Source organism: Apostichopus japonicus, chromosome 20, assembly GCF_037975245.1.
Source record: "Apostichopus japonicus isolate 1M-3 chromosome 20, ASM3797524v1, whole genome shotgun sequence".
Classification (NCBI taxonomy): Eukaryota; Metazoa; Echinodermata; class Holothuroidea; order Aspidochirotida; family Stichopodidae; genus Apostichopus; species Apostichopus japonicus.
Genome location: NC_092580.1, coordinates 14,454,023 through 14,467,227, shown reverse-complemented (window position 1 = coordinate 14,467,227; position 13,205 = coordinate 14,454,023). Strand labels below are relative to the sequence as shown.

At 37.1% G+C, this 13,205-nt stretch overlaps 1 protein-coding gene across 1 annotated transcript in view; it reads right to left on the bottom strand.

Moving 5' to 3' along the window:
• Nucleotides 1-13,205, bottom strand: part of LOC139961632 (3-sulfolactaldehyde dehydrogenase-like) — a 32,273-nt gene that overhangs the window by 7,201 nt on the left and 11,867 nt on the right. The window contains exons 5-9 of the mRNA XM_071960969.1: nt 12,308-12,424; nt 9,711-9,854; nt 7,050-7,193; nt 5,637-5,792; nt 1,296-1,465 (exon numbers count right to left, since the gene is read on the bottom strand). Coding sequence (XP_071817070.1) covers nt 1,296-1,465; nt 5,637-5,792; nt 7,050-7,193; nt 9,711-9,854; nt 12,308-12,424 — 731 coding nt within the window. The remainder of the gene's footprint in view (nt 1-1,295; nt 1,466-5,636; nt 5,793-7,049; nt 7,194-9,710; nt 9,855-12,307; nt 12,425-13,205) is intronic.

Sequence of the window (13,205 nt, the reverse complement as noted above, 5' to 3'; positions counted from 1 at the left end):
TTCAAACTAAACGAAAAGCTCATGCAGTTAGCAATGACCCACCACTGCCATCGCATGCTATAACACATGCAAAGGGCCAACCATTCCAAACAGTCAATTCCCTATGAGGTTGTTCAAAAAAGTCAGCTTACGATTTAAACTTGCTTCACCCTTGTAACACATCTATGATAAACCATTAGCATGGTTACTGGGGTGATTCTGAGGGTCAAATTAGGTCGATTTATGATTGTTCTATTATGCCTTTTCTCTTGAAAACTCTTAGTCTTTAGGAACAAGCTGTACACCCGTATTTTTATCAAGATTTTCCATCCGAAAAATTGGTAAATCCATACTAGTTGGCAGCTCTGCTAAACATGGTCATTATGTTTATCTCATCTTATAAACACCTTGTGCCCTTTTTAAGTTCTACTATTTTACTCGTTTTCACAGTTACTTTTTTTAGCTAATTTCATATCAAATCATATTCCAAACACCTCTTGTGGTTCAGAGGCGGCTGGAGAAATATTCAAACTCAATAATGATCTACAGTATATATATATATATTTATATATAAATTCATAAACTTGCACACAGTTCCAACAATTTTTCAGTTTATCACTCTCTCCCTTACTTAAGCCAGGGTTAAAGGTCGTTGTTATGTAGCACTACTCAGACGGTGTTTGATAATCTGGCATAACTTGTTGGTCCGATTTAATCAGCCAGAAGGAAATAAATAAGAGGTTAGACAGCAAAGTTGTACAGAGGGTTATAGACTTATTGTCTGTGGTGTCAAGAGGGGTATAAAATTATTTCAAGCAGCAGATTTCTGCTAAGTTTCATCAAACCTACAGAATAATACGACTCCATATGAGAATGCAGTCGATCGTTCAAGCATGGTACTCCCATATCTGGTTTTAAGTTTTAAATAATACGATAACACATTGAAGCCATATTTCATTTTTGAAAATTTCCTCACTCGAGATTTACAATAAATTATTTACTATTTCTTTATTTATCTGAAACTTGATAAACAAAGGTTTTCATGAATTTCATTATTTAGGTATTTTACTATCACAATAGCATCAAAAATTGACCAACATCAACAACTCTAAAAGCTGTTTTATAACAAGTAATATGCTCAAAGCATCTCATTGTATTTCATTGATTGTTTACTAATCTATGGAGTATTACACAAATTAGGTTGCAATCGATAACCCTACAAGCTTTGCCCTAAATTTTTTGAATTTTTTTTAGTTCAACATCATCATGCTTTTCATATTTTTATCCTTGAAAGGAATAATAGAGATTATCCTTACTTTATAACTGGAGCAAGAGGGCCAAAAGTTTCCTCTGAGCAGACAACTGCCTCCCTGGGAACATCTCTCACAACTGTTGGTTCAAAGAAGGAACCGCCCAGCTTGTGCCTCTTCCCTCCAGTTAATACTTTAGCTCCGTGTGCTACGGCATCTTCAATGTGTCTTTCAACCTGATATGAGAGAAAAACAGAATAAACATGATCAGGACATGTTACATGTCATAAAGAAACACATTTTTAGAAAATACACAACCAAATAAAGCACAATTTGACATAAAAGTACATTTTGAGATATCCAAAAGTTAAAATCCAAAAGATTCTGAACTTTTCTCCATTAAGTTGTCAACACTAATTTCCAAAACTATGCATATATATATTACTAGAATAGGCTTGTTAGCATGTAAACTAATCATGGTCTAGCCGCAGAAACTATGCATATTTATAACATGAATAGGCTTGTTAGCATGTCAACTAATCATGGTCTAGTCGCTGAAACTATGCATATTTATTACATGAATTGGCTTGTTAGCATGTCAACTAATCATGGTCTAGCCGCTGAAACTATGCATATTTATTACATGAATTGGCTTGTTAGCATGTCAACTAATCATGGTCTAGCCGCTGAAACTATGCATATTTATTACATGAATTGGCTTGTTAGCATGTCAACTAATCATGGTCTAGCCGCTGAAACTATGCATATTTATTACATGAATTGGCTTGTTAGCATGTCAACTAATCATGGTCTAGCCGCTGAAACTATGCATATTTATTACATGAATTGGCTTGTTAGCATGTCAACTAATCATGGTCTAGCCGCTGAAACTATGCATATATATAACATGAATAGGCTTGTTAGCATGTCAACTAATCATGGTCTAGCCGCTGAAACTATGCATATTTATTACATGAATTGGCTTGTTAGCATGTCAACTAATCATGGTCTAGCCGCTGAAACTATGCATATTTATTACATGAATTGGCTTGTTAGCATGTCAACTAATCATGGTCTAGCCGCTGAAACTATGCATATTTATTACATGAATTGGCTTGTTAGCATGTCAACTAATCATGGTCTAGCCGCTGAAACTATGCATATTTATTACATGAATTGGCTTGTTAGCATGTCAACTAATCATGGTCTAGCCGCTGAAACTATGCATATTTATTACATGAATTGGCTTGTTAGCATGTCAACTAATCATGGTCTAGCCGCTGAAACTATGCATATTTACTACATGAATTGGCTTGTTAGCATGTCAACTAATCATGGTCTAGCCGCTGAAACTACGCATATATATAACATGAATAGGCTTGTTAGCATGTCAACTAATCATGGTCTAGCCACCAAAACTGTATATCACAAGTAGTCTTGTTTAGCATGTCAACTAATCATGGATTAGCCGCAGCAACTATGCATATTTATAACATGAATAGGCTTGTTAGCATGTCAACTAATCATGGTCTAGTCGCTGAAACTATGCATATATATTACATGAATAGGCTTGTTAGCATGTCAACTAATCATGGTCTAGCCGCAGAAACTATGCATATATATTACATGAATAGGCTTGCTAGCATGTCAACTAATCATGTTCTATCCACCAAAACTGTATATCACAAGTAGTCTTGTTTAGCATGTCAACTAGTCATGGTCTAGCCGCTGAAACTATGCATATATATTACATGAATAGGCTTGTTAGCATGTCAACTAATCATGGTCTAGCCGCAGAAACTATGCATACATATTACATGAATAGGCTTGCTAGCATGTCAACTAATCATGTTCTAGCCACCAAAACTGTATATCACAAGTAGTCTTGTTTAGCATGTCAACTAATCATGGTCTAGCCGCTGAAACTATGCATATATATTACATGAATAGGCTTGTTAGCATGTCAACTAATCATGGTCTAGCCGCAGAAACTATGCATATTTATTACATGAATTGGCTTGTTAGCATGTCAACTAATCATGGTCTAGCCGCTGAAACTATGCATATTTATTACATGAATTGGCTTGTTAGCATGTCAACTAATCATGGTCTAGTCGCTGAAACTATGCATATTTATTACATGAATAGGCTTGCTAGCATGTCAACTAATCATGTTCTAGCCACCAAAACTGTATATCACAAGTAGTCTTGTTTAGCATGTCAACTAGTCATGGTCTAGCCGCTGAAACTGCATATTTATTACATGAGTAGGCTTGTTAGCATGTCAACTAATCATGGTCTAGCCGCAGAAACTTTGCATATATATAACATGAATAGGCTTGCTAGCATGTCAACTAATCATTGTCTAGCCGCTGACACTATGCATATTTATTACATGAATAGGCTTGTTAGCATGTCAACTAATCATGGTCTAGCCGCTGAAACTATGCATATATATAACATGGGCTTGTTAGCATGTCAACTAATCATGGTCTAGCCGCAGAAACTTTGCAAATATATTACATAAATATGCTTGCTAGCATGTCAACTAATCATGGTCTGGCCGAAGAAACTATGCATATATATTACATGAATAGGGTTGTTAGCATGTCAACTACTCATGGTCTAGCCACCAAAACTGTTTATCACGAGAAGTCTTGTTTAGCATGTCAACTAATCGTGGTCTAGCCGCTGAAACTATGCATATATATAACATGAATAGGCTTGTTAGCATGTCAACTAATCATGGTCTGGCCGCAGAAACTTTGCAAATATATTACATAAATATGCTTGCTAGCATGTCAACTAATCATGGTCTAGCCACCAAAACTGTATATCACGAGAAGTCTTGTTTAGCATGTCAACTAATCATGGTCTAGCAGCTGAAACTGCATATTTATTACATGAGTAGGCTTGTTAGCATGTCAACTTATCATTGTCTAGCCGCTGAAACTATGCATATTTATTACATGAATAGGCTTGTTAGCATGTCAACTAATCATGGTCTAGCCGCAGAAACTTTGCAAATATATTACATAAATATGCTTGTTAGCATGTCAACTAATCATGGTCTACCCGCTGAAACTAAGCATATATACTACACGTATAGGCTTGTTAGCATGTCAACTAATCATGGTCTAGCCGCTGAAACTATGCATATTTATTACATGAATTGGCTTGTTAGCATGTCAACTAATCATGGTCTAGCCGCTGAAACTATGCATATATATTACATAAATATGCTTGCTAGCATGTCAACTAATCATGGTCTAGCCGCTGAAACTATGCATATTTATTACATGAATTGGCTTGTTAGCATGTCAACTAATCATGGTCTAGCCGCTGACACTATGCATATTTATTACATGAATTGGCTTGTTAGCATGTCAACTAATCATGGTCTAGCCGCTGAAACTATGCATATATATAACATGAATTGGCTTGTTAGCATGTCAACTAATCATGGTCTAGCCGCTGAAACTATGCATATTTATTACATGAATTGGCTTGTTAGCATGTCAACTAATCATGGTCTAGCCGCTGAAACTATGCATATTTATTACATGAATAGGCTTGTTAGCATGCCAACAAATCATGGTCTAGCTGATGAAAATATGCATATATATTACATGAATAGGCTTGTAAACATGTCAACTAATCAACTGGTAACACCATCCTCCTCCCAATAAGGGCCTCATAGCCACAGGTTCTATGACCTTGGCAGTGCAAACCTTATGATCAGGGCATTGTCTCATGCCAGCTATTGTTCAAAGTAGTACAAAAGGAAACAATCCTGATTAGGAGGGAAAACAAACAACATTAACAAATGAACATTAAAACCCTATCAATCAAACATTTGAAGTCACATGGATTAGCTGGTCATTAAGAAAACTTTTGTTAAGCTTAAAGTCTTAGTAAACTCATTGTCTCTCCATCTCACTATGAAACACATTCCTGCTTAACTGTAGCTGCATGAAAATATTTGGTACTTTTGTCTATACTAAAACTGGTTAAACTTTTAGCATATAAATCTACCACTGGTTACAGAGAGACAGGTATTAAGTACCAACCATGGTTTGAAGTGGGATACAGAAATATTCAATCTTAGCTGAAAAAAGCAAAAGATCACAATTACAACTTCAGCAAAATTTATTTCCACAGAATTTTGGTGCAAAAGGTTTGGCAAAGAAATGACATGAGTGGTTGACTGGAGCAGAGGTTATTGGTTAATCATTATGTTATCCATTGTTGAAAACTGTTTTATAAACGTACTGCTAACATTGATTGAGGAGAACGTCACACAAGAATGTCATAAATCTGTGCGATTGCATGCTGCAAATATTTATTCTAAAGCCTGCACGTAATTTGATGTAAATTTACTTCCCTTTGATGTTTTTATTTACCTACCTTTTCCACTGCTCTTTCATTGATCATTGGTCCTACGGAGGTTCCTGGACTCATGCCATCACCTGTAACAAGCTTGGAAACTGCTGTCGATAACTTTGCACAGAACTCTTCGTAGATGCCGGACTGAGCAAAGATTCGATTTGGACAGATGCACGTCTGTAAGATGAAATGATGAAAACCATTACCAAGGACAATTTCTCTATGCTGTTACAAAAGGAAATCCCTCCATGCTACATTCTCTGTTGCATAACAAACCTGGCTAACAGTATAGCTGCAGGCTCACAGTAGGTTGATTTTACCGATGTCTTCACTGCTGTCTGAAATTTTCCAGAGAGAAGGGGTCAATTTTTATAGCTGAGAGTAGGTATGAACGAAATTTCATGACACCATAAGATCGTGGTTAATATATGTTACGATGGAAGGCCATATATGGAGGAGGGGGTAGGTTTGCCCCTGCAGTCTACCCATGATCCATATGTACTTGTTTAAAGAAACATCACTAACACCCATGATGGATTATGGCAGAATTGCTCAGCTGGTCTGGTCCTTGACATTCTGGTCAGATCTGTCTTTGCTCACATTTTAATTCCATTTACATTTTATTCTTGAAGTACACTATTTACACCTTGAAATTAATGATGAATCTGACATTTTGTCTCACCTGTCCTGTGCCTCTGAATTTACCTATTTTGAATCTGACATTTAGTCTCACATGTCCTGTGTCTCTAAAGTTACATTTTGTCTCACCTGTCCTGTGCCTCTGAATTTACCTATTTTGAATCTGACATTTAGTCTCACCTGTCCTGTGCCTCTGAATTTACCTGTTTTGAATCTGACATTTAGTCTCACATGTCCTGTGTCTCTGAATTTACTTATTTTGAATCTGACATTTTGTCTCACCTGTCCTGTGCCTCTGAATTTACCTATTTTGAATCTGACATTTAGTCTCACATGTCCTGTGTCTCTAAAGTTACATTTTGTCTCACCTGTCCTGTGTCTCTGAATTTACCTATTTTGAATCTGACATTTTGTCTCACCTGTCCTGTGTCTCTAAATTTACCTATTTTGAATCTGACAATTTGTCTCACCCGTCCTGTGTCTCTGAATTTACTTATTTTGAATCTGACAATTTGTCTCACCTGTCCTGTGGCTCTGGGTTTACTTATTTTGAATCTGACATTTTGTCTCATCTGTCCTGTGTCTCTGTAGTTACATTTTGTCTCACCTGTCCTGTACCTATGAAGTTACTTATTTTGAATCTGACATTTTGTCCCACCTGTCCTGTGTCAATGAAGTTACTTATTTTGAAACTGACATTTTGTCTCACCTGTCCTGTGCCTCTGATGTTACATTTTGTCTCACCTGTCCTGTTTCTCTAAAGTTACATATTTTAAATCTGACATTTTGTCTTACCTGTCCTGTGCCTCTGAATTTACTTCCGATGGCACCAGCCACTGCTGCATCCACATCAGCAGAGTCAAACACTATAAATGGGGCATTCCCTCCTAGCTCCATGGAGGCTTTCTTAACAGTGGAAGCAGACATCTGTAGTAAATGCTGTGAAAAATAACCGGAAAATGATAAGAAAATTAATGAGAATAAATCAAACCGAGCACAAAATATGATACCTGATGACATAAACATAATTCTACATAACATCAGAAACATGTGAAACTGCAAGAAGAAAAGAGAAAGGAATTTGTTGGCACTCGATCCTAAGATGGTTCCCTGCTGTACCGTTCAGACAGTATTTTGTTTTCTCGAAAGGGAAAACTATGGAGTCACTCTTACCGACCATGCAAATCTGTGAAGGGGATTGCCGATTGCAAAGTCCCCAATGACTATATTGTGGATCGCAAAGTCTGTAATAACTATTTCGGTTGTCCTGGGTGATCATAGTGCAGCAGTACACTAGCAGATCCAGGGTAATCATAGTGTAGCAGTACACTAGCAGATCCTGTGTGATCATAGTGCAGCAGTACACTAGCAGATCCTGCGTGATTATAGTGTAGCAGTAGACTAGCAGATCCTGGGTAATCATAGTGTAGCACTATACTAATAGATCCAGGGTAATCATTGTATCAGTACACTAGCAGATCCAGGGTAATCATAGTGCAGCAGTACACTAACAGAACCTGTCTGATTATAGTGCAGCAGTACACTAGCAGATCCTGGGTGATCATTGTGTAGCACTATACTAATAGATCCAGGGTAATCATTGTATCAGTACACTAGCAGATCCAGGGTAATCATAGTGCAGCAGTACACTAACAGGTCCAGGGTAATCATAGTGCAGCAGTACACTAGCAGGTCCTGTGTGATCATAGTGCAGCAGTACACTAACAGATCCTGTGTGATTATAGTGCAGCAGTACACTAGCAGATCCTGGGTGATCATTGTTTAGCACTATACTAGTAGATCCAGGGTAATCATTGTATCAGTACACTAGCAGATCCAGGGTAATCATAGTGCAGCAGTACACTAACAGATCCTGTGTGATCATAGTGCAGCAGTACACGAGCAGATCCTGTGTGATCATAGTGCAGCAGTACACTAACAGATCCTGTGTGATTATAGTGCAGCAGTACACTAGCAGATCCTGGGTGATCATTGTTTAGCACTATACTAGTAGATCCAGGGTAATCATTGTATCAGTACACTAGCAGATCCAGGGTAATCATAGTGCAGCAGTACACTAACAGATCCTGTGTGATCATAGTGCAGCAGTACACGAGCAGATCCTGTGTGATCATAGTGCAGCAGTACACTAACAGATCCTGTGTGATCATAGTGCAGCAGTACACTAACAGATCCTGTGTGATTATAGTGCAGCAGTACACTAGCAGATCCTGGGTGATCATTGTGTAGCACTATACTAATAGATCCAGGGTAATCATTGTGTATCAGTACACTAGCAGATCCTGGGTGATCATAGTGTAGTAGTACACTAGCAGACCCTGTGTGATCATAGTTCAGCAGTACACTAACAGATCCTGTGTGATTATAGTGCAGCAGTACACTAGCAGATCCTGGGTGATCATTGTGTAGCACTATACTAATAGATCCAGGGTAATCATTGTGTATCAGTACACTAGCAGACCCAGGGTGATCATTTGGGAGGGGCCAAACAATCCATTACTCATCTGTGTCCTTGGAGAGCAGAGCAATTTTGGTACAACTAAGGGTGCTTAGATACAAAATGGCACTATTTTTTATTTTGAAGCTTTTGAAGTACGTCAATGTTGAGGAACTTTTCATTTTTTCGGCTGTTTGTGATCAGCCAAATTATTGGTAGGGCGTACGCCCCAGCTGTTCCTGACCCCTTGAGTACAGATGGTGTAAGAATCACAGTAAACAGGTAGCAATGACTTTTAGAATGATATTAAATCACAGGTGATCATAGATACTGCTTGTCCACTAGTCCCCAACTTTCCAAGTGCCTATGCCTGGGAAAACGCTCTTAAAATCCAAACAGTGCTTTGGTTGTGTTTTTGCTTCGTTTATATGGAAAATACAGTTACTTTCAGGTGACTGTTGACTTCAATGATATGAAACTGTTGTGTAAAATTGCAGTAAATGTGAAATGCTCTAGACTGCAATTAATTCATTTTCTTACATAGGATTAGGAAACCGGACGGTTTGTGGCATGATCTTATTTAAAGTATCACTACAAGTAGTCACATGACACCACTGTAGTGAACAGTTTCCAAGGTGTATTAAAGGTATTTGACAGATTACAACCACCTAGTCCAGGTAGGTCAGTGTGCGTTTAAGGCGATTTTGGAGTACTATCTTGCACTATAACTAAATAATGTCGGTATAGTTGGCATATGACTGCATTTGTACAAGCAAAATAAAGCCAAGTAATCTATTTTTCGGGGTACATCCTATATAATGAAATTAAAAGTATGCTACATGGTGTTCAACAGTTCATCTGCAAAGAATTTGTATTTATATTCATACATGAATCACTCACCACTGTAAAACAAGCACTTGATTAATACTGAGAACAACATGTATCATTCAGACACATTATTGTCATAAAGCTATACACCCTACAAACTATTGGCTTACCTTGCCAGTCTGTGTTGACCCTGTGAAGGATATGGCTGACACTAGCGGACTCTCACAGAACACTTTTCCGATAGCCGGTGCGTTCTCCCTTCCACATGTCACTATGTTCAGGACACCAGGTGGTACCCCTGCTTGTTCTGCTAGCTTAAAGGTAAAACAAAATGAACACATATTAATCATCAGTGAGTCCTGCACATCAGTGTGAACAGATATACCCCTGCTTGTTCTGCAAGCTCAAAGGTAAGACAAAATACACACATATGAATCATGGGTGAGTCCCTGCACATCAGTGTGAATAGATATACCCCTGCTTGTTCTGCAAGCTTAAAGGTAAGACAATATACACACATATGAATGATCAGTGAGTCCTGCACACCAGTGTGAATAGCTATGGAAAGAATCTTCCAGAGATTATTCTAAATAAGTTTGAACAATGCAACTTGTGAAGGTTAGGATGATATATAAAATGACAGTTGTCATTGCAATTTTGTGTCAAAAGCTACTTTAATTTTCAAAAGTCAACATTCCAAGAATCATCGCTTAGTAAGGAATACAGAATAAATATAAACTGACTGGTTTTATTTTGGATCAGTCACAATGCAATTGGAAATAGCTCAAACTAGAGGGAGCATGCCAATCAGTAAGGAATACAGAATAAATATAAACTGACTGGTTTTACTTTGGATCAGTCACAATGCAATTGGAAATAGCTCAAACTAGAGGGAGCATGCCAATCAGTAAGGAATACAGAATAAATATAAACTGACTGGTTTTACTTGGTATCAGTTGCAATGCAATTGGAAATAGCTCAAACTAGAGGGAGCATGCCAATCAGTAAGGAATACAGAATAAATATAAACTGACTGGTTTTACTTTGGATCAGTCACAATGCAATTGGAAATAGCTCAAACTAGAGGGTCCATGCCAATCAGTAAGGAATACAGAATAAATATAAACTGACTGGTTTTACTTTGGATCAGTCACAATGCAATTGGAAATAGCTCAAACTAGAGGGAGCATGCCAATCAGTAAGGAATACAGAATAAATATAAAATGACTGGTTTTACTTTGGATCAGTCACAATGCAATTGGAAATAGCTCAAACTAGAGGGTCCATGCCAATCAGTAAGGAATACAGAATAAATATAAACTGACTGGTTTACTTTGGATCAGTCACAATGCAATTGGAAATCGCTCAAACTAGAGGGAGCATGCCACTCAGTAAGGAATACAGAATAAATAAAAACTGACTGGTTTTACTTGGTATCAGTTGCAATGCAACTGGAAATAGCTCAAACTAGAGGGAGCATGCCAATCAGTAAGGAATACAGAATAAATATAAACTGACTGGTTTTACTTGGTATCAGTTGCAATGCAATTGGAAATAGCTCAAACTAGAGGGTGCATGAAACTCAGTAAGGAATACAGAATAAATATAAACTGACTGGTTTTACTTGGTATCAGTCACAGTGCAATTGGAAATAGCTAAAACTCATGGGTGCATGCCATTCAGTAAGGAATACAGAATAAATATAAACTGACTGGTTTTACTTGAATCAGTCTCAATGCAATTGGATATAACTAAAACTAGAGGGTGCATGCCACTCAGTAAGGAATGCAGAATAATACAAACTGACTGGTTTTACTTGAATCAGTCTCGATGCAATTGGAAATAGCTCAAACTAGAGGGAGCATGCCAATCAGTAAGGAATACAGAATAAATATAAACTGACTGGTTTTACTTGGTATCAGTTGCAATGCAATTGGAAATAGCTCAAACTAGAGGGAGCATGCCAATCAGTAAGGAATACAGAATAAATATAAACTGACTGGTTTTACTTGGTATCAGTTGCAATGCAATTGGAAATAGCTAAAACTAGAGGGTGCATGAAACTCAGTAAGGAATACAGAATAAATATAAACTGACTGGTTTTACTTGGTATCAGTCACAGTGCAATTGGAAATAGCTAAAACTCATGGGTGCATGCCACTCATTAAGGAATACAGAATAAATATAAACTGACTGGTTTTACTTGAATCAGTCTCAATGCAATTGGATATAACTAAAACTAGAGGGTGCATGCCACTCAGTAAGGAATGCAGAATAAATATAAAAACTGACTGGTTTTGCTTTGAATCAGTTGCAATGCTTTAGAAATAGCTCAAAAATCATGGGTGCATGCCACTCAGTAAGGAATACAGAATAAATATAAACTGACTGGTTTTACTTTGAATCAGTCGCAATGCAATTGGAAATAGCTATGTACGACCGTTATTCAATTATCTTAGGAAAGCAAGTACTTTATTCAAAATGTAATTTTAGGGGAAGAGTAAAAGATATCTAAATGATAACCTGACGATGAAATGATGTGATGATCACTCCATTGCTGCAAATCATTTTGTGCTTCAAACCTGTGGATTTGTGCAATTAAACTACCATTCATTGAAGACAGTCTAGTGTGGATATGAATCGACCAGAAAGCCGACAGACTGAAAGATTCCTTGCCACATTTAAGTGTGAACGGAAAGCCAAATCATCAAATTAGTATTATCATTATTCAATTTACTGGTGGAGGGTACAGGACATTATAATATACCTCTGCAAGAGCCAAGGCGCTCAGTGGGGTGTCTTCTCCGGGTTTAACGACAGCAGTACACCCAGCAGCAAGGGCAGCTCCAACCTTACGAGTTATCATGGCGTTTGGGAAGTTCCACTGAAATTAAACATAATACAAAAATATAAAACTACTTTATCATGGCTTTTGGGAAGTTCCCCTGAAATGAAACATAATACAAATATATTAAACTATGTTAACATGGCATTTGGGAAGTTCCACTGAAATGAAACATAATGCAAAAATATAAAACTACTTTATCATGGCTTTTGGAAAGTTCCACTGAAATGAAACATAATACAAAAAAAATAAGCTACATTATCACAGCTTTTGGTAAGTTCCACTGGAATGAAACTCTACAAAAATGTAAAGCTACGTTATGATGGCATTTTGGAAGTTTCACTGATATGAAACATAAAGCAAGAACACAAAGCTAATTGTACATTGATACAATGGTGCTTAATGAACAAAAATCTCTTCACATAATGAAAGTACTAAGGAATGCTACACTTATACAATGCCTTATTTCATTGTTTTTCTTGTGCTACTGCTTTTGTATCGTTTATTGCATCTGTCTCTTTCAAACTACCAAGTGACAACATTTTGGCAACTTGTGAAATTTAAAGCAGATTTCATAGATTTTAGTCTGCTTTAATTATTTTGGAGTACATGTTAAGATTTCCAACACAATGCAGTTTCTCATCTAGACTAATCAAGTTTTGATTCAAACAGAATGAAAATAAAAATTATGAAATTGTGAGCAATTCAGAATTTACAATTTAAGAAAATGATAAGTACTAAAGTGAATGGTGTGTCTGGGTGACAATTGGTTTTAGAATCAAACTGTTCTTGTTTATTAAATTAAATGTTTCTTTGGTAA